Here is a 27,159-nt window from a genome sequence, read left to right on the forward strand (position 1 = left end):
ATCAGGAACACTTTATTTGTCATGTACATGAAGTGAAACGAAATATTGTTTCCCCCAGCCCACAGCAATGCAACACAAAGACAAAAACATATCCAAAAACTACAAGAACTTCAAGAACACACGTACTAACACATATATCTAAACTAACACATACATCCAAACTAGAAAAAAAAAATCACTGTCCAAGGGAATAATCGCCAGCCAGGATTAATGTCGGAACTGCCGGTCTGCATGGGCTAGCAGTTAGCTTAGCTTGCCCCGCTTCCACATCCTGTCAGACCGCCCTCGGTACTTCTTGCTTATGCGCAGCTCCAGGCAGGGGCCGCGTTCCTTGGGCCTATCGGACACAGCAGACATTCAAACAGTTGTTTGAACATCTGTAATGTTCATACAGTCACTCCCACTTGCACTTGTCTTCTACTGTCCGCCTCTGAGCTAATGGTGCGGCAGTGCTTTGCTCAAAGGCACCATACCCATCATTGCTTAATGAAAGGGAAGGAGTTAGTTGTGGGGTGTGGGCAGTATTCCTGTAGTAAATCTGCTGCTACTACTCTGTCGCCTGCCAATGGTGAGAGGAGACAAAGCAGCTGGAGCTTACAGCAAGTACAGTTCAGTGTTCAATGTTCAAGTGATGACAGACACATTCAACCACTGACACCGCTCACCCATCTCAGCAGTGTATTCACATTTAGGTGGGAGTCTCACCCATGTCCTAAAAGTACTAGTTTGAGCTCTGGTCACAACTGTACCGATCACTGCTAAAATGCACCTGAGCAAGGGTGCCTCAGCCCCTAACACTAGTACATGCCGTTTCCTCTCTCTTTGACAGAGACTAATCCCTCCATCAAACGTACGTGCCGAACTCTGTCAGGGGACTCGTGCCTTGACAATCATCAAGCATGCATACCTTGAAGGGTTGCCACTTAAAACCGTCTCTGAGTAGTTTGGGTCCACTGACAAATTTGACATATTCTTCTAACGGGCATTCATTTTAATAAAATGTCAATTTATAATCAACTTAATCATTTACTTCTAATTCACTTTTGAATTAAAAGACACACCAAGAAACGGATAAAATGCTTCAAAGCCTGTTGCAACAATTAGCATTACTGATTAGCTTAATAAACATTAGCTATAAACACTTTGATGCACACAATGGGTGGGTTGCCATATAATATATGAAAAATAATGTAAGTTTAAGAATAGACATAACATTTTGTTTAAATGTGTGTAAACACAGCGATAGCACCTGGTGACATCAAAACACCGGGATTGGAGAACCAGAGCATGTTTATCAGACATGTTAACCATGCAGATAAATACGTTACAGACATATGAAAATTCCAATACTGGGTGCAGCAACATCAGAGCAACACTGCAGAGAAATATAAAAGAATAAAGGAAAATCTATGGGCTGTATTACAGCAATTTTATGATATAATATAAACATGGTGGCACGGTGGCCCAGTGGTTAGCGCTGTTGCCTCACAGCAAGAAGGTCCTGGGTTCAAACCCCAGGCCGCCCCATGTTCTCCCCGTGTCTGAGTGGGTTTCCTCCGGGTGTTCCGGTTTCCTCCCACCATCAAAAAGTCATGCATGCTAGGGCTAATACTCCTGCCTGTGCCCCTGAGCGAGGCAATGGAAAGAAGAACCGGAGTTGGTCCCCGGGCGCTGCAGCTGCCCACTGCTCCTATACAATAGGATGGGTTAAATGCGGAGAACTCATACATTGTAAGAATACAATTTGTTGAAACAATATAATGACAAAATAAAGTGGCTTTCTTTCTTCTTTCTTTCTAAGACATCTAGCATCCCACAACCCGACTCTGGATAAGCGGCTTGGATAATGGATCTAGTCTTTTATCTGTGAAGCGCTTCGAGATCTGTCTCTGCAGATGAGAAGCACTATACAAACTCAATTTATTATTATTATTATTATTACGACATAAAAAGTTCCAACCGATCACAAGTAATGTAGTGTTGATATACAGTCATCTCCAGTGTTTTTAGAATTAATGTAGCACTAACCTTTTCCAGCACCACCAATCAAAGTAAATATAGCTATGTGAGAATTAATCGCAGCCCATTTTACATCAGCCAATATGGCGGCACGCCAAATTAAACTAGCAGATTTTGGCTCACGCTGATGTTGAACCATTCGATCATTTGCCTGAGACAATCAAATAGAAAACCAGGTTGCTTACAGGGTCTGAATTTTGAAAATCATAGCGACTAACACACTGATTTATTTTTGTCAGTGGGTGTATTTGTATCAAAACCAGGCTTTCAAAACATGGGTGGGTTTCCCCATTTTCCCATAGTCCCTCACTCCATGCATTGGCAGACCGGTCCCGATGAAAGAGAGAGACAGGAGTCAGCTGGGGATAACTGTGAGGAGAGCTGTCCCATAAGACTACTTTACAGAAATTAAAAATAACAAACTCACCCAATCTAGTGATAATAGGCCATGATATTATCTACCACGTGTGTGTGTGTGTGTGTGTGTGTGTGTGTGTGTGTGTGTGTGTGTCTAGTCAAGTCAAGTTTATTTGTATAGCCCAAATTTATAAGGTAGTCCTGACGAGCTTTACACTCAGTACAATATACAACAGTATACAACATATGAGCAACACCCTCTATCCTTTGACCCTAAACCTGAATGGAGAAAAATCTCCACAAGAAAAACCTCATCAGGAAAAAATATGGGTGAAAGCTCAGGAAGAGAAACAGGAGGGATCCCTCTTCCAGGACGGACATACATGCAAATAGGTGTCAAATGCACAAAGTACATAAAAATAACAGAATTATAATGTAACATCATAGATTACACAGAGCGAGGTAATGTAGAGTACATAGTTAATGCATAAAATTTAGCGAATTTAAATATACCAGGTAATAAACTTGTAAAGAGAGTGCAAAGCAAATTTAGTGAATTTGTGTCCATCCAAGACAATGTCAGGAACCTCACAGATGCAGTCAGGAGCCGGCGGGATCCCACGCCATAAACCCAGCTCTGCTCAGTGGAGCTCTGCAGAGAGAATAGACTTCACATACACACAAGAGGTGAGGCAGACTTCGACACAGCATTCAAACAGAGAGCGAAAGAAGATGTGAGAAGAGAAGAGAGGGAGGGACTAGTGCACAATGTGGGCACGTGCTCAGAGTTACTTGTAAACAAGGTTAGAATGGTGCGATGCATTAAGAAACATTAGGAACATTCTAGTCAGTGGGACAAAACCAAGACATTATTGCTAAGACCTACAGTTATAAATACATTGAGACTGAGACCCTTCCAAAAGAAGATAGTTGGCAAAAAGGTCAGAAGTAAGTCAAACTATCAAGGGAATAAGACAACTAGTTGAAAGCTAACTAGAACAGATGGGTTTTCAGTTTAGATTTGAAAGAGTCTACAGAGTTAGGTTCTCTGATGGTGGCTGGGAGACCATTCCAAAGAAAGGGGGCATGGTAAGAGAAGGCCCTGCAGCCTGCCGACTTCTTTTTAACTCTAGGGACAGAGGGGAGGCCTGCACTTTGAGAATGGAGAGCAAAAGAAAGTACATAAGGCTGTATAATATCTGAGAAATACGTATGAGGGGCAAGCCCATTGAGTGTTTTTATATGTTAAAAGTAGCATTTTAAGGTCAGATCAGGCATGAACGGGGAACCGGTGAAGGGATGCTAGAAGAGGTGTGATATGGTCAAACTTTTTTTTCTTTAGTTAATATTCTAGCAACAGCATTTTATAACCAGCTATAGGTTTTTAGTGTTGGCGTGTGGCAGCCCGGAAAAAAAGGACATTGCAGTTATCTAATCTGGATGAAACAAAAATAAGGATCGGGATCACAGCATCAACCATGGTCAGAAAAGACCAGATTTTTCATTGTTTCATAGGTGGAAAAAGGAGGTCTTGGTGATTTCTCTAATGTGAAATTCAAGAGATTGTGATTGATCAAAAATAACACCAGGATTTTTGGCTGTGGAACTTTGGGAGCTCATACAGTTGTCAAGAGATACCATTTATTGGTTATAAAGGTGACTTTTCTTGCAGGGCCAATCCCAGAGTGTACTCGCACTAGGGGATCCGTACTGTGGCCAAGCACATTTGAACCCCAAAGTCCAGTTCATTTGACCAGTGTGATTGCTCCATACCGTGCTCAGGCATGGTTCGGTGTACCATACGCTGGCCCAATTGAAGAGGTGGGCTCGAGCACAGTTCAGTTGGACTTGAGCACAGTACGCATTTAGTGTGATTGCTAACCGTACCCAAGCATGGAACTCAAATGCTATGATGTCAGTTATGCGACTGCCCCATTCAAAAAAAAACATGCTGGAATAATTTACTGAAAATCACTGCATTGCATAATTGATAAACGTGAGATGGTCATGTGTCAGCATGCCTAAAACAACTCCAAATAGACCAAAAATAAAATAAAATCATAAAGTTCATTGTGCTATGTGAGAGCGCTTCTCTCTCAACACAATAAGTTGCATCGTGATGATGTAAGCGTGCTCGGTTGGGCCTGGAACGTTTGGCGCAGTTTGAGCACAGGCCAGCGGGAGAGTGGGGGGGGCAGTTGTGCTCGGTCATGGTACAAGGCAACTGTGCCTAGTGTGAGTACAGTTTTTTTTCACTGCAGACAAGTATGCTTCTGTATTTCTGATATGAAAATGATTGTCTGACTTGACAGGTGCATACAGCTGAGTAGCATCAGCGTGGCAGTGGAAATTTATTATATAGCTCTGTGTAATAACGCAAGAGCAGAGATGTAAAGGGAGAATAACAAAGGACCAAGAATTCAGCCCTGGGGTACACCATATTTCACTGCAGAGAAATCAGATGTAACATTACCAAGACACACTGGGACGAATTCACAAAGAGTGGACTGCAGCCGCTGATAGCACCATGAATTGTGCATCACTTGCAAACACTATCTGCCCCGTCTCAAGGTTCAATTCACAAAAAATATTGTGCTAATGATATTACAGTGTAAAGGCCATACGTTTTGCAGCAGAGAGCAATTTGCCATTGTTTTGTGACTGATTGCAATTATCTATGTGGTAAAGTGTAAAGGGTGGCATTGTGCCAAGGACACAGTGGGCAGGCTCAATGTAATCCATGATGTCATCAAGTACAGCAAAGATTGTTTGGCCTGGCAATGTATATATGCAAATGATTTTGGTCTCAGTTAAATCAAAATGTGATATTCTGCTTCAAATTACTGCTCATGAGCATGCCTGGCATGACGATGTCTTTGCCTGGCTACGATCACTGCGGCCATGATCACTGGAAAGTCTGGACATGACACCCCTTATAAATGCACTTCAGTTACCACCAACTCTCTGAAGAGGCTAATAATTTTTACTCTAACTGCATGTGGCTATTATCACTGGTGTTTGCGAATTGGACTTTTTTGCAATTAGACTCATTTGCATAGAAGGGGGCCAATTTTGTGCCAAATGTATGCATATTACCTAATTTAAATACAGGCAAATAACACAGAGACGCAACTTGCTTGGCAGCATAGTTAAGGGTGCATTTTACCCATTGCATGTGCTTTGAGAATCACGTGGTTTCTTTTTGTCTTATTTGGGCATGTTTAGCGGCTGCAGATGCCGCTCAATCCTTTCATAAATTCTCCTGACTGTGTTCTATCAGATAAGTAAGACTCAAGCCAGGACAGAGCCAGACCTGAAACACCTAGGTAATTCTCAAGGCGGTTCAAAAGTATATAAGGATCAATGGTGTCAAAATCTGTGCTAAGATCGAGCAACAGTAGAGCCGTCATGGAATTGGAATCCATAGCAAACAAAAGTCCTCTCACCACTTGTATGAGTCCAATTTCCGTGGAATTACAGGCTCTAAATGTAGATCAAAATGGTTCAAAGAGATTGATGTTGGAAAGATATGCTGAAAGTTGATCAGTTATAACTCTGTCCAAAAATTTGGTAGGTTGCGGATTGGTCTATAGTGACTGAGAAACCCCAGATCAAGACTTGGTTTGTTTAAGAGAGATTTAACTATGGCAGTTTTAAAACTAGTAGGAACACTGCCAAAGGTAAGAGATAAATTTATAATATTTAGTATCGGGGGACCCAAGAACCACCAAAGTTCTTTGAAAAGTTTAGCAGAGAGGGGGGTCAAGAAGCAAGTTGTAGGTTTGGCTGCCAAAACCAGCTTGGACAATGTTTCTAGTGTGATAGTCTCAAAACATGAAAGTACAGGGACAGTCTGAGAGTCCTTATAAGAAAGTGGAATCACATGGTCTGTAGGTAGATTACTTATTTTGTTTCAAATATCTTCAATTTTATTGCCAAACTTTTCAGGAAATCATGGGTAATAAATGGGGAGCAGTTAGTAGAAGGTTGCTTTTGAGTCAGTTTAGCTACAGTGTCAAAGAGAAATCTAGGCTTGTGTTTACTGACATTAATTAGGTGAGAAAAACGTTTTGCTTTAGCTGCTGACAGTGCTTGCTTATAACTTAACAGACAGTTGTACCACACAAAATGAAAGACTTCAAGTTTGGATTTCAAGTTTCCTCCAAGCTAGTTTAAGTGCACATGTCTCATCAGTAAACCAGGGTGTTAATTTTCTTTGGTGTCTTATTTTGGTAGTAGAGGTGCCACTGACTCGATAGGATTAGAAAGAGTTGCATTTAGGTTGCGTAGTAAAACTGTCATCAGAGCCAGTCAACACGATGAAGGGAGCCAGGGCTTCTGGCATTCTACCACCAAGTGCTATCTGGGTTGATAGGCTGATATGATGGGTGCTGAACACATTGCTGCCACAGCGGCGAGGACAAGAAAGTGCCGCCTGAAATTTGATAAGAAAATGGTCTGACACAGCAGATGTAAGAGGAGGGACGGTCAGATCAGAAATAACTACACCACTTGCTGGAATCAGATCAAGTGTGTTGCCACCGTGATTGGTGACGTCGTCGACATACTGAACAAAACCAAAGGTATAAAGAACTGCTGAAAAAGCCTTTCCAAGAGGACGGGATGTTCTATTTAGGTGGATATTTAATTCACCAAGATTTAAGTTGTTGTCAGCAGCAGTAGCACGGTCTGACAAAAATTCTGTGAAATCATCTCAGAATTGGGAGTATGGCCCAGGTGGCCGGTAGAGAACAACACGGTAAAATGGCAGGAGTCCATTAACCTGGACAGAGCTGTTCATGGCTGTTGCAGAGGGAGACATGACTTACACCTCAAAAGAATCAAATTTAGTATCAGATTTTGAGCCAAGACTAAAGATAAGAGTTATAAGTTAGGGCAATACCCTCCTCACCTTGTTTGGTAGCTCGAGCAGCATGAGCATTAGTGTAGTCAGGCGGTGAGGCATCATTTTGTGGTAAGAAAACATTTGATTTCAGCCAAGTTTACCTTGTGTTTCCCCGCACAAGCCAAGCATATCAAAACAATGCTCCGAGACTAGAGGAGTGAACTCAGTGGAGTGCAGATCTCCGCCAGGTGTACGTATCGCCCCTTCTCTGATGTTCACATTGGGCAACAAACCACCCCCTTTTTTCACCTACCGGGAGAAGGGAAATACACACACACATGGACAGAAAAATCGGTGTTTTCCCTGCCATTATAATAAAGACTTTTGCCCAGTGCTCAAGTTGATTGAATGGGGAAAATGGAAAAAAACCCAAAACAAAACTTTTTTCAGTGCTGAAGCTAAACTATCTACCTAATAAAAACATTTTGCCTGTCAGTCAGTGGATGCTCAGCCTCATAAGCCCTCGCACAAGAGCCACCAAGTCTGACATGACTGATCAGGCTATCGTAATTCAAAGCCCTTATTAAAAGACTTCAAATGTCTTTAAGGATTGCGGTTATCATGATATAAAATGAATGAAGGTGAATGGCTGCTCTGCTGATTGACTTTCATTCATTCTGAAGCAATAAAACAACAGTAAGAAAATGCTTCAAATGTGTTTAACCGTCACAGTTTTCATGATATAAAATGAATCAAAGCGAATGGCTGCTCTGCTGACTGACTTTCATTTCTAAAACAATGGAAAGAAAACATAGCTCAGCCATGGCAAATGTTTTATCGTAGCTACTGAGATGATTTACAGCTGTTACTGTGATTAATCCATCCATCCATCCATCCATCCATCCATCCATCCATTAATTATCAGAACCACTTATCCTGCTCTTAGGGTCCTACTCTTGAAATTTGTATTCTTATAGAGTTTTAACTTTGGAGACTATGGCACTTTTTTGTGGTGGCAAGGTGAATAGGGCGGATTATTTATTTTGGTTCATCCAGTGTTCCTCCTGTGCTGAGATCAGCAGTGAATGATTTGCTGGCTTGCAAAATATGAGTTTATCGTTTACTTTAAAAACTCATACCCGAATACATAAAATTGTAGTGGATTCATGGGGGGCGGCCGCGTCCCGGTCTCGCGTCCCGGCTGCGACGTCCCGGCTGCAGCTGTTTTTGGGTTCGACACTGTCGCTGCCTGATGTGACTCCATCATTGATGTCGTGCTGCGACAGAAAGCAGTGTGGGTCGGGCGAGCTAGACGGTGAATTCAGAGAGGGAGTGGCGATAGCGAGAACAAACGTTTCCCCAAGGTTATGAATCACCGTTCTTCATCAAACATAACATTTTAGGCCGATTGGTGAAGTAGTTGGCGAGAGCAACCGCGGATGGATACACACACATACGGACACACGCGGCCAAACGCATAATCCCCTCTAGGCTGCCACCTGGCGGATATAATCAGTCATTTACCAGCATCGCTTTGCTAGGGTGTGCTGGGATATGCTTTCGATTGGGGCTAGCAGTGGATGAGGTCATTTTCATTGGGGCAAGATGTCTAAGGGTAGCAATAGAGGAATTGGGGGGGGGGCTGCGTAGCCTACACGTCGAGGGAGAAGATAAAGCTGTGATTTGGTGCGATGATTTTTGGTACACATTGCCGCCCGCTGCCAGAAGTAGATATCGTAATTAGATTGTTGTGGTTTCGCTTTTGGTGTGCAAGAAAACTTGCGCGTGACACGGCGGGGGAAGGAGACAGTCTCAATCTGATAAAACTACACTATCAATCTGACGACCTACTAGTGTATAAATGCAAATGCATGTGTGTGTGTGTGTGTACGTGTACGTGTACGTGTACGTGTGCACGTGTTTTATTTGTGTGTGTGTGTGTGTGTGTACGTGTACGTGTACGTGTGCACGTGTTTTATTTGTGTATGCTGTATATTCCCTCTTATGTGTTTGTGTCAGAGTTTGTGCGCGTGCGTGTGTGTGTGTGTGAGATCACAGCACCATCACATGATGCATCACATTACTCAGTCTGTCTCCATATCCCCCTTTCTTTCACTTCCTCAATGATTTCCACACAAACTCTCTCTCTCTCTCTCTCTCTCTCTCTCTCTCTCTCTCTCTCTCTCTCTCTCTGTCTCTTACCCCTATTAAGGGTCTTTCCACTGCTGGCCTGTGCCATGTTGTCCCGTGACATCTTACCGGGCTCAAGGGTTCAGAAACCCTTATCATTACCAGTAGCGCTCTTCTCTTATGGGCCCGGGTAGTTGAATGCTGCACCTCAGGATGTGCAACCAGATACAAGTTCCTGCTCACATGAGACGGAGCTAGTTACGTTAACCATTGCAAATTGGTTGAACGTCGAGAACAACTTGTCCTTGAATAACTTGTGGCTTTCTAATTGACTTCTGAACAAGTAATGGAAGCAGCAACATTACCACGAACAATCAGTGAGATCCAAGTACTCATCAGTATTTGGGCAGAGGAGGTCATGGGAGTTTGACTCAAAAGCAAAGTGTATAAACACTTCTCAGTGTTTTGTGGAACAGTGTATTCAGCATGTTGACAGCAAAACATTGTTGGCAAAATCTAGAAATATGTAGGACTACAAGAAGATCGTAGATTGAAATCAAAAGAGCAAAATTGCATCGGATCTTTACACGCATTTTGTGTTAAATCATATTTATTTTGTGCATTGAGATTGCACAACCACGCAATTCACACTACTTCTCTTCGATGCACAAAGTACAATTGCTCCAACTTCCTCCACCATGGACCTTCTCTGGTGTCACAGCATCGTAATGTTTACGGCGTATAGGGTCTGTGCTTAATGATGTCCATTGCTTCACTGCCACATTATGAATCATCGCCTTCCCTTTTCTCCTTCCGTCACCCCCAGTCAGTGGAAAACAAACAGAACATGCTCTGTGCATTGCTGATGATTCCTGGTAGGGACAGTTCCCAGAGCTAAGTTCCCAGAAGGATACTATGGAAGAAGGTCCGCTGGGTCTCTGTGGGGTTTCCCTCCGTTTCTCCTCATCTACCCATCCACCCTATCTTGTCTCTCCTACTTTTCTGTCTGTCTGTCCCTCTCTTTCTCCTGCTTTCTCTCATCATCAAGCCATTCTCTCTTTAATGAAAGCCTACATGTGTGTAGTGTTTGTGTGCGAATAGCCTTTCACATTATATAAAACTTTTTCCTCACTGATTTTGTCAGTCTCTCTTTCTCTCGTTTAATTTTTTTTTATTTTAATTTTAATTTTTTATCACTTTACACACCACCTTTCACTTTCTCTATAGGCCTCCTTGTTTTCTCAATTTCCATTTTAGGTTACTTAATACTAAACATTGTAAAATTAGGGTTTGAATTGTAAAATTCAAATTCAATACATTTTATTATTTTATTAATTTTATTTATAAAATGAATCAAATTTTATTGTTTTTTATTAATTATTTATTAATAATATATTTATTATTTATTTTATTATTATTATATTGTAATTATATATTGTTATCATTATTGATTTATTTGTTAGCACAGTAATTATTTATTAGTTATTAAAATTTATAGTTTTATTAATTGTATTGTTAATATAGTTTATTTGAATTCAAATTCAAATAAAACTGAATTGTAAAATTGGAGTTAAAATTGGGGAAAAAATTATGGACCGTATCAGGAGAACTGGAGTTTTTTTTCCAGGAAGGGTTCTCCACCACCAAAAGGCTGAATTTAATTGCATGCTCAAATTATTCCAGTTGGAGAATGAAGAAGAGTAACTATTTTAATTCTTTGTGCCACTCTTACCTAAAGGTCGACACACGGATGAAATGTCCTCTATAGAGACCTCGACTGTCGACAATGTAAACGTCTCCCCTAACCATGTAGACAGTGAGCTCTATCATTACAAGGGTAATCTCCCCATATCACAAGGTCATCATGCTGCCCAGCTGTTTTCTATAAAGTGTGCAATCAGCCGTCCTTGGCATAGGGGAAACCAACCTTAGCAATTCTAAGTCACTCTCTGTCTCTCTTTCTTGCTCTTCAGTACACAGGTCCTGTCTCGGCGGAGCGAGGGGGCGAGCTGGCCATGGGAGGGGGTCGCAGCGAGACCTCGGTGCTGGGGGGTGCAGGAAGGGGGAGAGGAGCGACCACGACCCAAAATTCCCAGCGGCCCAATGCCTGTTGTTTCTGCTGGTGCTGCTGTTGCAGCTGCTCCTGGTAGGACCATATACACCACAAGACACACACACACAAGACACACACACACACACACACTGATCATGCATTTTAAGGTTTGAGCATGACTGCAAGACATATATTTACTAATGCTTACTGTCATGCAGAAAAAAACCCTTTCCTTTTTTCTTGCAATATTATACTCACACACACACATATAGGCACATATAGTAAATTAACACACAGTGTGTGTGTGTGTGTGTGTGTGTGTGTGTGCTTGTGATAGATATAGGTGAAGAGAGAGCAAGAGAGAGTGAGAGAGAGACAGAGCAGGCTGACAGAATCATATAATGTCATGTAAGTTGTGTAATTACTCCACATAAGGAGCGAGCAGAAGATTGTGAAACAACTACAAATTAAAGTTAATAACAGCTATGTGTCTACACGACTGCAGTTTTGTATCTGTGTGTGGTGTATATATGTTTGTATTTGTGTGTGTGGGGGGGGTGAGTGGGTTGGTGTGTGTTTGCTGTCTGAAAGACGGGTTTACTATGTCAGTCTCACTGTCAGGAATGAAGAGGAGAGGAGGAGAAGAAGAAGAAGGAAGTCCCAGGACACCAACATGGAAACCATACCAAACTGTGAAGCTTGGTATGTTAATTGTTGTAAATGAATGAGTGAATGAGTGAGTGTATAAACTCATGAGGGAAAAAAAATACCCTTTTTCCTGGTCTCTCCTCAGCACCAAACCCTCGGTGGAGGAGGTACATCTGTGGTCCCAGTCCTTCGAGAAGCTGATGAAGAACCCGGCGGGTCGGAACGTTTTCCGAGAGTTCCTGCGTACGGAGTACAGCGAAGAGAACATGCTCTTCTGGCTGGCCTGCGAAGACCTCAAACAGGAAATCAACATGAGCAGAATTGAGGAGAAGGCGCATTCAATCTACGAAGATTACGTTTCCATCTTGTCGCCTAAAGAGGTAGGCGAGAGGCAAAAGCGGTCAGGGTGTGCTGCTGTTGCCCTTGTCATTTCAGTGTCATGTTGGAGATGTAATACAGAAGATGGTGACATGATCTTCCATCCATCCATTATCCAAACCGCTTATCCTGCTCTCAGGGTCGTGGGGATGCTGGAGCCTATCCCAGCAGTCATTGGGCGGCAGGTGGGGAGATACCCCGGACAGGCCGCCAGGCCATCACAGGGCCTTAAGAGATTAAACATGTGCTTGTGTTAGCCTTCTGGCATTAAAGGTAAAATGTGTAATTTTACATCCTGGATCTTCTTTTGGTAGTTTCTGCCGTCATGCGTGTCTGTTATGATATCATGTCCCTCCCTGGCATCGTTGTGGACATTTTGGACATGGGACCATGGCCAGGCAAGGCTTTGCAATGGGATCTTTTTTTTTATTTTCTTCCCTTTTGTCTGCAAGTGTATCCGACCAATAAGTCACTCTTCCGAGCCGTCCCGATCGCTGCTCCACCCCCTGTGCCGATCCGGGGAGGGCTGCAGACTACCACGTGCCTCCTCCGATACACGTGGAGTCGCCAGCCGCTTCTTTTCACCTGACAGTGAGGACGTTCATTTCACCAGAGAGACGTAGCATGTGGGGGGCTCACACTATTCTCCCCAGTCCCCGCCCCCCCGAACAGGCGCCCCGACTGAACAAAGGAGGCGCTAGTGCACCGACCAGGACACATACCCACATTCGGCTTCCCAACCACAGACACGGCCAATTGTGTCTGTAGGGATGCCCGACAAAGCCGGAGGTAACACAGGGATTCGAACCGGCGATCCCCATGTTGGTAGGCAACGGAATAGACTGTCGTGCCACCCAGACACCCTGCAATGTTGTCTTACAGGGCAACCAAATATGAGTCTTAAAGTTGTCCTTTCAACAACTACAAAAAAAAGAAAAAGTAGTGCCTCAGTGTAGATGTAGATAACGTAGATGATTTCCCCTTATCTGTTTTTATCAGTTGCATGGCCCATTAGTTTATTGATGGATACTACTCGCTACGTCCAGTAAGTAGAACCAGGAAGTAGCTCAGCAATGCCATCGGTTATGGATAATAATGGACATTTTGCATAATAACCTCTAACTTGTAATTTTGTTTTTGCTTTCAATTATGTAGTTTCAATATCTGGCTTAAATTGGACTTGAAACATGTCAAATATGCTGGTGTTCCTCTGTCCTGTGAGACGCCATTGTAAAGCTGTGTCCTGCAGCAGGGGTTCAATGTCTTTTTTGTTCTTTTTAATAGCAACATTAATGAACTCACCAACATTATACATCAATCAAGAGCATAAATGCCAGGGGATGGAAAATAGATACAATAAAATATGTAAACAAGAGGAAAATAACCAGAATATTGCAGGGGTTCAACGTCGACCACCGCCACAATGAAGCAGATGGGTAAAATGATATCATAACCGACAAGCATGATTTATTTATTTATTTAATGTCTCTTTTATTTAGCCAGCAAGGTCCCATTGAGATACAAGATCTCTTCTTCCGGGGAGGTCCTGATGGCAAAAACTACGAAAATAAGACCCAGTATGTAAAAAAACAAAACAAAACCCCACACAAACAAAACAAAACAGAATTTCCCATCAAGTTAAGGCTATCCATCCATCCATCCATCCATCCATTCGTTATCCAAACCGCTCATCCTGCTCTCGGGGTCGCGGGGATGCAGGAGCCTATCCCAGCAGTCACTGGGCGGCAGGTGGGGAGACACCCTGGACAGGCCGCCAGGCCGTCACAGGGCCTATCTCAGCAGTCATGGCAATTTTTAAAAGAATGGTTTGACACAAAGTGCTTTCCAAAAACCAATGAACACATAAAACAGATCAAATCAAATGCTAGAAAAGATACAGTTCACACTCTGTAAGTGTGCGTGTGTGCATGTGTTTGAACATGTTGGTGGCACTTTTCCATTATTTAAAGTAATTCGGTGTATCCATTTCTGATATCAGTAAGATCGTATGCATTGTGACATTGTTGAGTTTTAAAGTAATGTCCTGTTACAGTCCTCTGTCACACATCAAGCGAGGTTCATGGGGTCAGCTAGGGACAGAAACTCTGGAGGCAAGCGAGGGAGGGGTCTAGCAAATGTGTTCAGCAGGGCGGAGACTGAGGGTTTGAACCTGAGACAGCCCGACTATGGGACAGATACCACCTTTCTGTGCAATACAGTTTCATCTTCTCATCTATTAGTCAACAGAAAATGGAGAAGGACATGAGAGAAGGGAGAGATGAGTCGTGTGTGTGTGTGTGTGTGTTAGAGAAACTGCTTATTTCTTGTCAGATCTGGAGGCTTTATCTGTCAGACCCTTATCACCAGGTTTTGTGTATGTGTGTGTGTGTGTGTGTGTGCGCGCGCGCACGCGATTGTGCTAAAGTAATAGTATGTTTGCTTGTGTTTTAGTATATGTACGTAAGTGTGAGTCTGCCTGTCTTTCTTGGCATGTTTGTGTGTGTCTGAGTGTGTAAATATGCATCAAATATGTAAATAAGTGTGTGTGTGTGTGTGTGTGTGTGTGTGTGTGTGTGTGTGTGTGTGTGTGTGTAATTACACTGAGGAGCCCAAAACATCATGACCACCAGCCTTTTTTCTTGTTGGTCCTCTGTGTGCTGCCAAAACAGTGCCTACCAGCCAAGGCATGGACTCTCCAAGACCCCTGCAGGTTCCTGTGGTCTCTGACTCCAAAACATTAGCAGCAGATCCTTCGAGTCCTGTAAGGTGCGAGGTGGAGACGCTGTGGATCGGACTTGTCGGTCCAGCACATCCCACAGATGCTCAGTCAGATTGAGATCTGGAGAATTTGGAGGCCAGGGCAACACCCTTGAACACTTCACCATGTTCCTCAAACCATTCCCGAACAATGTGTGCAGTGTGGCAGGGGGCATTATCCTGCTGAAGGAGGCTGCTGCCATCAGGGAATACCATCGGCATGAAGGGGAGTACCTGGTGTGCAGCGATGTTTAGGTGCACGTGTCAAATCAACATCCACATGAATGGCCGGACCCAGGGTTTACAATGTTACAATGTTACAATTTCATTTAGCGGACACTTTAATCCGACACAATGTACAGGCATCCGTGTAGCGTAGCGGTCTATTCTGTTGCCTACCAACACGAGAATCGCTGGTTCGAATCCCCGTGTTACCTCCGGCTTGGTTGGGCGCCCCTACAGACACAATTGGCCATGTCTGCGGGTGGGAAGTCGGATGTTGGTATGCGCCCTGGTCGCTGCACTTGCGCCTCCTCTGGTCGGTCAGGGCACCTGTTCAGGGAGGGAGAGGGAACTGGGGAGAATAGTGTGATCCTCCCACGCCATGTGCAATGTCCCCCTGGTGAAACTCCTCACTGTCAGGTGAGAAGAAGCGGCTGGCAACTCCACATGTATCAGAGGAAGCATGTGGTAGTCTGCAGCCCTCCCCAGCTGGGGGTGGAGCAGCGACCGAGACGGCTCGGAAGAGTGGGGTAACTGGCCGGATACAATTGGGGAGAAAGAAGGGGGAATGCCCCCCCCCCAAAAAAAAGTGACATACATCTGAGAGTAAATACAAAACAAGCAAGGATCTAGTCAGGAGACGACAACGCAAGCAAGTGCCAAAAAAAAAAAAAAAAAAACTTGACTACAGCCAAATCTCTGATTTGTGCAAATTATTCCATCAGATCGGCATTGAGACCGGCAAAGTATTGCAATATCTAGTTTTGGTTTCAGTGGTGATAAAATTCTCACTGTTTTGCTGGATTTTCCAGCAGAACACCGCCCAGAGCATCACACCCCCTTCACCGGCTTGTCGTCTTCCCACGTGATCTCAAAGAAAACGGGTCTCCTCGGACCAGGTGACCTTCTTCCGCTGCTCCTTGGTTCAGTTCCGATGCTCGGGTGGCCCACTGTACGAACGCTGGCCCGTCTGCGGCTACGCGGCCCCATACGCAGCGCGGTGAAGTGCACTGTGTGTTGTGACACAGTCCTCCCACAGCCATCGTTAAACCTTCCGTGACTGGTGCCGCGGTGGATCTTCTGTCAGTGGCGCCTGCAGAAAATATGTAGTGGAAGGGCCAGATGGGGCCGCTAAAAATCTTGGGGTGGCACACTAAAGAGGCTATACAGCATAGAGGAATTTCAGGGTGTGCAAGTTAATACAAAGGTAAAGACACTTTAATATATGCCGTAAAAATAAATTGCATACTGTTTAATTCCTTGGCTGATGTCATATGAGCATCAGATTATGACATTCCCATGAGATCAGCCAAGGAATCATGAGGCTATCAAATTCCAATTTCAATGCATCATCACCAATAAATCAAGGGTGTGGGTTGCTTCATCATAAATATCAATTATTAGCCGAAACAAAAGATTGGTTTATGTCCAACACATCATACTGTCTTCCATTCTTTGAATCAAAGCCTCAAGCAGAAATTGTATTTCAAATGTCGAGATTCTAGGTGGCCAAAAAAATCTACAGCTGCCTATAATTCTAGGTGTATCTGTATTGTGTAGAGTTAAATAATGAGTTATGGATAGAAAATTTCTACCCTAACGTTCTGATGCAATTACAGAACACCACACAACAGATTTCACAATGCATTTCTTTATTACTTTTATCATTTCAATGATTTGTATAATTCAATAATAACCAGCCTGGCATTTCGTCCCGAGTATGACGTTAAACTGCAACCGTCGGGTCGGCGGTGACTAAACCGGCACCCCCACTTCAACCCCTTGGGTTGCTGTGAGGAGGGTGTGTGGACCCCCAGCAGGACTAAAAACAAAACCTGTCGAAGGGCGGATGAGTTCCTCTGTGAACCAACGGCCATCCATACCTGGAGAGGAGAAAGGGACCACCAGGTACTCCCCCTACTGGAACATGATGAGGACTCAACCTGTTGAGGCATCAGCTGTGCTCCTACGACCTCCATAGGTTACGGAACCGATGATGATGATGATGATGATGATGATGATGATGATGATGATGATGAACCTGGCATTCCATTTCCATAGTTTTATCTCAAAATAAAAAGGGATTAGAATGACTGGCTTGTTAGTTGGGGGGGGGCAGTAAGTTTAGCATGGTGGCCACAGCCCCTCCCCCGGTCACCCGTTGGGGTCGCCATTTCCTTCTGTCAGTTCAGACCAGAGGGGATGAGCTTTCGTTGCCCTTGATGCTCATTGATGAGCCTTGGGCGTCTAAGCCCCCGTCGCCGGTTTGTCACTCCTCAGACCACTGTCGGTAGGTACTCACGACTGCTGACCAGGAGCACCCACAAACCTTGCTGTTTCAGAGACGCTCTGGCCCAGTCGTCTGGACATAACAAGTTGGCCCTTGTCAAAGTTGCTCAGGTCTTTACCCCTGCATCCAACATGTTGACTACATAAACTGATTTTTTTTGTTTTGCTTACCATCTAATCTAGCCAGACCTCGACATGTGCCCTTGTTTAAGGATACTCATCATTATTTGGTTCACCTGTAAGTGGTCATGACGTTTTGGCTCATCAGTGTGTGTGTGTGTGTGTGTGTGTGTGTGTGTGTGTATATATATATATATATATATATATATATATATATATATACTCACCGGCCACTTTATTAGGCACACCTGTCCAACTGCTCGTTAACGCAAATTTCTAATCAGCCAATCACATGGCAGCAACTCAATGCATTTAGGCATGTAGACATGGTCAAGACGATCTGCTGCAGTTCAAACCGAGCATCAGAATGGGGAAGAAAGGTGATTTAAGTGACTTTGAATGTGGCATGGTTGTTGGTGCCAGACGGGCTGGTCTGAGTATTTCAGAAACTGCTGATCTACTGGGATTTTCACGCACAACCATCTCTAGGGTTTACAGAGAATGGTCCGAAAAAGAGAAAATATCCAGTGAGCGGCAGTTCTGTGGGCGAAAATGCCTTGTTGATGCCAGAGGTCAGAGGAGAATGGCCAGACTGGTTCGAGCTGATAGAAAGGCAACAGTAACTCAAATAACCACTCATTACAACCGAGGTATGCAGAAGAGCATCTCTGAACGCACAACACGTCAAACCTTGAGGCAGATGGGCTACCACACCGGGTGCCACTCCTGTCAGCTAAGAACAGGAAACTGAGGCTACAATTCGCACAGGCTCACCAAAATTGGACAATAGAAGATTGGAAAAACGTTGCCTGGTCTGATGAGTCTCGATTTCTGCTGTGACATTCGGATGGTAGGGTCAGAATTTGGCATCAACAACATGAAAGCATGGATACATCCTGCCTTGTATCAACGGTTCAGGCTGCTGGTGGTGGTATAATGGTGTGGGGGATATTTTCTTGGCACACTTTGGGCCCCTTAGTACCAATTGAGCATCGTGTCAACGCCACAGCCTACCTGAGTATTGTTGCTGACCATGTCCATCCCTTTATGACCACAGTGTTCCCATCTTCTGATGGCTACTTCCAGCAGGATAACGCGCCATGTCATAAAGCTCGAATCATCTCAGACTGGTTTCTTGAACATGACAATGAGTTCACTGTACTCAAATGGCCTCCACAGTCACCAGATCTCAATCCAATAGAGCACCTTTGGGATGTGGTGGACCGGGAGATTCGCATCATGGATGTGCAGCCGACAAATCTGCAGCAACTGTGTGATGTTATCATGTCAATATGGACCAAACTCTCTGAGGAATGTTTCCAGTACCTTGTTGAATCTATGCCACGAAGGATTAAGGCAGTTCTGAAGGCAAAAGGGGGTCCAACCCGGTACTAGCAAGGTGTACCTAATAAAGTGGCCAGTGAGTGTATATACACAAACACACACACACACACACGTGTGTGTGTGTGTGTGTGTTATAGAACACTGGTTGCTTTATTTAGAGTGAGTGCTTAAGGTTTTGCTTGTCAGACCTCATCACCAGAGTGTGTGTGTGTGTGTGTGTGTGTGTGTGTGTGTGTGTGTGTGTGTGTGTGTGTGTTATAGAACACTGGTTGCTTTATTTAGAGCGAATGCTTAAGGCTTTGCTTGTCAGACCTCATCACCAGAGTGTGTGTGTGTGTGTGTGTGTGTGTGTGTGTGTGTGTGTTTCTGTGTTAACGCATGTTTGAGTTTATGTGAATGGTCATTTGCATACATGTGGTTATGTGTGTGTCTACAGTGAGTTTACAGGAAACTATAAATTGCTGTCCTGTTATCATGGTCACACACACACACACACACACACACACACACACATGCACCCACACACACATGCACCCACACACACACACATGCGTGCACGTGGGCTAAACAAAATACTAAAGTGAGCAGACATGTGAGTTAGCCAGAGAAGATGAGGAAAAGGCATGTGTGGGTCTGTCTCCTTCTTTCCTTCTGTTAATCTTTCACTATCTGCTCGTGTCTACACGTCTGTTTATCGCTCTCTTTCTCTGCATGTCTGTCTCTCTGCCAGTCCATGACTCTACCTGTTTGTCTGTCTCTCTGCCTCTAAAACGAGGTACTGATAAGAGGAGAAACATGCCCTTCTAAAAATAACTACTAGCGCCTTGACTAGTCCACGCTGATAAGAGTCTGCTATGATTAGAGTAGAGAAAGGAGTGGGAGGATATATATATATATATATATATATATATATATGGGTGGCACGGTAGCACAGTGGTTAGCGCAGTCACCTCACAGCAAGAAGGTCCTGGGTTCGAGCCCCGGGCTAGTCCAACCTTGGGGACCGTCCCGGATTGTCCTCTGTGTGGAGTTTGCATGTTCTCCCCGTGTCTGTGTGGGTTTCCTCCGGGTGCTCCGGTTTCCTCCCACAGTCCAAAGACATGTAGGTTAGGTGAATTGGCCGTACTAAATTGTCCCTAGGTGTGAATGTGTGTGTGTGTGTGTGTGTGTGTGTGTGTGTGATGGCCTGTCCAGGGTGTCTCCCTGCCTGCTGCCCAATGACTGCTGGGATAGGCTCCAGCATCCCCGTGACCCTGAGAGCAGGATAAGCAGTTCGGATAATGGATGGACATAAATGTAGAAAAAGCTCTAGTTGGATGATTGATACTCTGTTATATATATATATGTGTGTGTGTGTGTGTGTGTGTGTGTGTGTGTGTGTATATATAATATATATATATACACAGTGGAAAAAAGTTCTAGTTGGATGATTGATACTCTATTTAAACCATGATGACGTTTAACAAGTCTGCAAAATCCGCTTTAATTACAAAAAAATATGAATTAAATTGATCAGAATCTACTTTTCATGAAACTTTGCTATTTCTTGTTTTCTTGCTCTTTTTGTCAAAGTTTTTGTGAAGTACGCTTTCGGGCTGAAGTGCAAAGAAGTTTGTTTTTGTTGTGTATCTCAACTGTCTCCAGGTGAGCCTCGACTCTCGGGTTCGTGAGGTGATCAACAGGAAGATGCAGAGTCCCACGCCCCACACCTTCGAGGACGCCCAGCTGCAGATCTACACACTGATGCACAGAGACTCTTATCCACGGTTCCTCTCCTCCAACTTCTACAAATCGCTCGTTCACGGCGGCTCGCGCACCTCCTCCGAGTCCTAGAAGTGCTGCCTGCTCCTCTTCTCTCCTCTCAGTCCTGGACTTAGAGAATAGATGCCAAGACCTCCTGCTCAGCTCTCCTGCACACACTCCGCTCCTCAGAATTGTAGACTTCCGAGAATGTCGACAAGACATGCCCTTACTCTTCTCCTCCTCCTCCAAATCATAGACCTCCACCTCTGCTCTCAACTTCTCCGCCCCTCACCTCCTCCTCCCTTAATTCCAGATTTCTCTGGGACTGGTGCCAACATCTTCTTATTTCTCACTGTGCCTCCTCTTCACTCCTCTTAATCTTCTCTTTCTAATCAATTTCAAGTCTCCCCTCTCCTCTCCAGAGAAACCTGTACCTGATTGCTCTCTCCTCCTTTCTTTCTTCTTTTATTCCTCCCTCTCTCTCTCGCTCTCTCTTTCTAATTTCCTCCGCTCCTTCAGCCTTTGTGTCTTTTTCATCCGTCTACAGGGTTCTTGTGGATGTTGAAAGTTTAGACAAGTCACAAAATTAGCAAATTGCTTTTTTTCCAGGCTTGAAAGGGTTAAAAGCAGAAAAACAATCACTTTACTGAAGGGAGCAGGAAACTCATTTTTATTTTCAGTATGCGGCCTTTTTTTTTTTACCTTAACAATTGATCCCTAGGTACTACCTAGGTGATCGTTTTAGCTAGCCAAAACAATAACTAGCACCACAAAACCACGAAAAAAATATGCCTTTCTTTTTGGCATGGCCATGGAAAAAGTTGGAACGGCGGCGTTGCAACAGAGGAAAAGAGGCCTTGACTATTCTGTCCTTTCTCCTCTTCGCTTGTCTTTTCAATTCCACCTTTAATTCTGTCTCAATCCCCTTCTCTGTCCTTGTTTCCCTTCTCTTCTTTCTCCTCACCGTCCTGTGCATTCTGTTCATTGGTACCACTCAACAATCCTTCAGTCCCTCCCCTCCTTCTTCTCTCTCCTCCTCTCTGGCCATCTGGTCATCGTTCCTCACTTGTTTTTTTTTTCACCAAAAACGATGCGGACCACCAAAAAAGGAGAAGGAGGCATTTTGGGATGCATTAGTTTGGGATACAGTGTATTTCACAGAGGAAGTCATACATGAATATATGTTAATTTGGGAGATTGCGTCTCAAAGGGGGATACAGGTCTCCCCTGCCATTGGATTCTTACTGGTTTTGTTGCCAATACCCCTCCCACTTCAACCAGCCACCTTGAGGAGCCAACTGAGAAGTGGGGATCCTCCTGTCAAACCACAGCACTGACTCCGCCCCCAACCTATTTGGCACCTCCCCCTTCCTTTATGGCTGCCGTTAACGTACGTTTATCCTCCCAGTCTCAACTGTACCGACAGACAGACAAACAGACCTCTGTTCCTCTTCTTCTCTTTCTCTCTTTCAACTGGACAACACAGGGTGCTCCCTCCAGCCATTCCACACCGATGCCAACACAGTTCCTGCTTTTTTTAAGTTTATCATTGTTTATGTTTTCCTGATTTCACAGCTCCTCTCTCTCTGTCTTTCAGTCATTCCACCTTTGTGAAAACGACACTCCCACCTCCTTCCGACTACTGATTTACAGACATACAGATGGACAGACAGAAGGATGTCTATTTTTTAAGAGATATGTATGTGACACATATGATAATGTTGCTCGTGTTTTTTTTTTGTTTTTTTTTAAATTAATCGCCATGCTGTCCTCCTGGACTTTATCCAAAAAAGGAGAGGATTCTTCTTAAACTGTAACGATGCCCTTTCCCGCAACGCCAGAGACCCTGCAATAAAACACTGGAGTTCTGAGATAAAACACACACACAAACACACACATACACACATATACACACACACACACACATGCTATGACAAGCTTACTTGTGTTACTGCACTTGTGGAAATATAGCCTTAAATTCAATCCTACATCCACTTAAAAACAACAACAAAGAACATTATCTTGATTTAAAGTTTAGGAGTCCTGATAGTTAAACTGTTGTCTGTTCATTAACCGAGAGGCTAACTGCCCGGCTTTTTAAAAATATACATCATTTGTTTTAATTTTTGTGCTTATAGTCTTTCTCTTTTTTTTTTTGAAGACTAGGTGTTTTGTCAAAGAAGGTTGAATCAGTTTATCTGGATACAGTGACTCAACTAAGTGACAACTATTTGCAACTATAGTTGCAAATAGTTGTCACTTAGTTGAGTCATTCTTTGAATCAGTTTATCTGGATACAGTGACTCAACTAGGTGTAGTTGCAAATAGTTGTCAATTAGTTGAGTCATTGTATCCAGATGAACTGATTTTCTTACCTGTATTATTGAGCATGCATAAAGGCTAGGTGTTTGGGTTTTGGAGGACATGACACTTCTAACGGTTGCACTCATTCTTAAGTAGAACCCTTTCTTAATCCTCAGCCCTCAAAGGACCATATTTACTGAGTAAGGACAGGCTGAAAAATATTCTTGTTCCTCCATTAATCCTTGATCTTACCATATCAAGACTCAAACTTTCTCTCACAGGTATTGTAATACAGGTGCACACAAACACATGCGCGCGCACACACACACATAAACACACACGCGCACACACACACACACACACCAGGGCGGCCTACCTGGGCACTGCTGCTGTTGACCTCTGCCTCTGTGACCTCTCACATTTGACCTCACCACTGTTTGTCGGCGTCACGGTGGCCTGCTCATGACTGGCCGCCTGAGGCCCCGGGACCGAGCCATGGTTGGTCAATTCAGGGAGGGGGGCAAGAGGAAATCCCAGGTGCAAAAACAAATTTTATAAATATATGTGTATATATATATATATATATATATATATATATATATATATATATATATATATATATATAGTGTGTATATAAAGAGATAGATTATAACGATTATTATGAGACAGGATTGTTACACCCAGGACTTTGTGGGAAACGTAGTTTGAGGACATCAGAAATCTTTGTTATTCTCCGAGGAGCAGGAGAAGACAAAAATTTATGATGCCTAGGTCTTCAGCAGACTGGTCACTGAGAATGCATTTATCTTAGTATTGTTAATGTTATTTATTTTATATTTTGTTAAAACTGTGATTTTAATTGTACATATATAAACGGAAACCCTTGAACATCCAAAGCAAAGCGGTGTCATTTGTCTGCTCTCTGAGTGTGCATGTGTGTGTGCATGTGTGTGTGTGTGCGTGTGCGTGTGTGTGTGTGTGTGTGAGAGAAATGAACATGTCTGATGTGATGTTTGGGGAATTATTGCTTGACGAATGACTACAGATAGATGCATTCTCCCCCTGGGTGTCCCCGGTGGGAATGGGACCCTTAACCCAGGCGGTGCTGGTGCCTTGCTCCACCCATCATGCTGCATAAGACTACTCCTCAAGTAATTTTTTACAACATCAGCTCATTTTTACAAGTCACTGGCATGAATCTAGCCTGAGAACCCTCTGATAAGGTGTATTCATGTTACCCATAACATGTGACTTTTCTGTAACAAATCAAAAGAGATGGACAGACCCGTTTCGTGATAAGACCCAGTAACGATATTATCTGTGCTTCAGGCCTCTGTAAAGACCCCCTGAATGTACAGCGAGTCACACATCTGGGGTGATTTCATTCGTTTGATCTTGGTACTCATTCATTAATTCATTCATTTTTTCCCCAAGCCGCTTATCCTGATGAGGGTCGCAGGGTGCTGGAGCCTATTCCAGTACTCATCGGGCGGAAGGCGGGGAAACACCCTGGACAGGTCGCCGGTCTGTCACAGACATTAATAAATTAATTTACAATATACATTAATTGTAAATGAAACGAATGAATTAATTGTTCGACCGTGTGACATGGTGTGATCTGGGGAATAATTAAAAATGCTGAACTGTTGCCACATAGATAGTAAGACAACAGCATCTGTCTCAAAGGAAATCCACATCAAAGACTTTTCTCGGAAAACAGGGGAACAGCTGAGGTGGCGGGTGGCATCACAGTCTTCAGACAAGTTACTCATTGCTTGTTCATTTCAAACCTAACATTACACCACGGGGGGCGTAGTATGTTTCACTACAAGGCATCCGGGTAGCGTGGCGGTCTTCCTTCCCCAGATAGCATCCGGATATGGGCCATTTCAGGCAATGATGCCGCACTCATGGCCTTCTTCTGGCCCTGAGAAAATGGATGTGAGCGTGAAGTGGCCCACATGTATAATAGCAAATATGGCCCAAATATGCCAGATCAGATGTGGGCCTTTTTTGGCAAAGATGCGGCGCTCTCAGCAATATGTGATCTGGACGTGACCCTGAGTGGCCTGTGTGGTAAATGGTGAATGTGGCCCAAATATCACAAAACAAATATGTGCCACCCTTGGCAAATATATGTGACACATGCGGCATTGCTATGGCTTGGTTCTGGCCAGGTTCTGGCAAACAGGAGCGGGCCGCCCAAGTGCCATCATTCCACGCGATATGTGGGCCGGATGAAAAAAAGATGAAAGTCGGGTGTGGGACGGGTCCAGGCCACAGCAATTTTGCTATCTGCCTACCAACATGAGGATCGCCGGCTCGAATCCCAGTGTCGCCTCCGGCTTGGTCGGCCGTCCCTACAGACACAATTGGCCGTGTCTGCGGGTGGGGAGCCGGATGTGGGTATGTGTCCTGGTCGCTGCGCTAGCGCCTCCTCTGGTCGGTCGAGGCACCTGTTCGGGCTACATTCCCCCGATGAAACTCCTCACTGTCAGGTGAAAAGAAGCGGCTGGCGACTCCACATGTATCGGAGGGGGCACATGGTAGTCTGCAGCCCTCCCCGGATCAGCAGAGGGGGGTGGAGCAGCGACCGGGACGACTCGGAAGAGTGGGGTAATTGGCCGGGTACAAGTGTAATATCGTGTTATACACTTTGAAGTGTAATATCGTGTTATTTGTATGCAGATTGGTGCTCATATACACACATCACACACCAACACCTAGTCGACACTGGTGCCTGGAACTGTCGTTTTACAATGCTCGACTCCTCTTTCTCCGTGTGTTTGTGTACGGTACATGGGAAGAAAGAGACAGAAAGAATGTATGTCATCTTTTCCATGGTTCACAGCAACTCGATCTGTTTATGTTTGGAGGTGCTTAACCAGTGTGTGACTGACACGCACGCGCATTGGGATAGGTACATATTCCACCATGACAACACACACTATCTCTTTTTCCCCCCCACATACACAGACAACACAAGCACACACAAGCACATCCACTAACCTACCTACACACACGCAAACCTAGCCACACCTGCACAAATTCCCTCTTTCCCACATTTTTAAAACCACAACACATACACTCCCACGCTCACCTATAATTTCTTTTTATCTCTTATCCAGGTTTCTCCCAGCATGCTCTTCTGCCTGCCTCTGCAAATCTGCACCACTAATCTTCATCTTTCCTCTTCGCTTATTTCTACTGTGCAAGTAGAAAAAAAAGCAGGCAGAAAAAAGCAGCATAGTGTATTTAAATGGTTAATAGTGACTGTAATGTCTCTTTGACATGTCACAAATAAAACATGATCGTCTCCTGGGATGTCCCCCCACCCTGGAGAGGTTGTGCTCGGTGAGAGAAAGATACTAACAGGCAATCTAATATATGTGAAGTTTCTAACACAAATCTTACACAGCCTACCACGCTGATTAGCACATCAAATTGTCTTCCCCACTTCTGCTCATTACAGCAATCATTATTGTAGCGAATTCGGGGGACAACGGAACCACAGGAACTGCCGCGGCCGGGAAGCGAACCTGTATTGTCCGCACCGCAGGAGACATCGCTAACCGCTAGACTAAAGGGTCAGATCCGTCAGCCAGCGGCCAGCGTGTCTTCTTATCCATGCACGTTACAGTATCATCCAAGATCTGTAAAAATAAAAAAAGATTCCTGTCTGCAGAAATATTACAGCTTTCTCTGCCATGGGGTTCAGTTACATGTTAAATTTGATAAAAGTTGCGGGCGTTCGGGTGGCGTGGCGGTCCACTCCGTTGCCTGCCAGCACGGGGATCGTCGGTTCGAATCCCCGTGTCACCTCCGGCTTGGTCGGGCGTCCCTGCGGACACAATTGGCCGTCTCTGCGGGTGGGAAGCCGGACGCGGGTATGTATCCTGGTCACTGCACTAGCGCCTCCTCTGGTCGGTTGGGGCTCCTGTTCGGAGGA

The 27,159-nt window shown here is 44.2% G+C and overlaps 1 protein-coding gene across 1 annotated transcript in view; it reads left to right on the top strand.

Moving 5' to 3' along the window:
* Window positions 1-24,100, top strand: part of rgs19 (regulator of G protein signaling 19) — a 55,660-nt gene extending 31,560 nt beyond the window's left edge. The window contains exons 3-6 of the mRNA XM_056274155.1: window positions 11,326-11,498; window positions 12,027-12,107; window positions 12,199-12,433; window positions 20,808-24,100. Of these exons, the coding sequence (XP_056130130.1) occupies window positions 11,326-11,498; window positions 12,027-12,107; window positions 12,199-12,433; window positions 20,808-20,996 (678 nt within the window). The 3' untranslated portion in view covers window positions 20,997-24,100. The remainder of the gene's footprint in view (window positions 1-11,325; window positions 11,499-12,026; window positions 12,108-12,198; window positions 12,434-20,807) is intronic.
* The last annotated feature ends 3,059 nt before the right edge of the window (window positions 24,101-27,159 follow it).

This window comes from Lampris incognitus, chromosome 2 (assembly GCF_029633865.1).
Source record: "Lampris incognitus isolate fLamInc1 chromosome 2, fLamInc1.hap2, whole genome shotgun sequence".
NCBI lineage: Eukaryota > Metazoa > Chordata > Actinopteri > Lampriformes > Lampridae > Lampris > Lampris incognitus.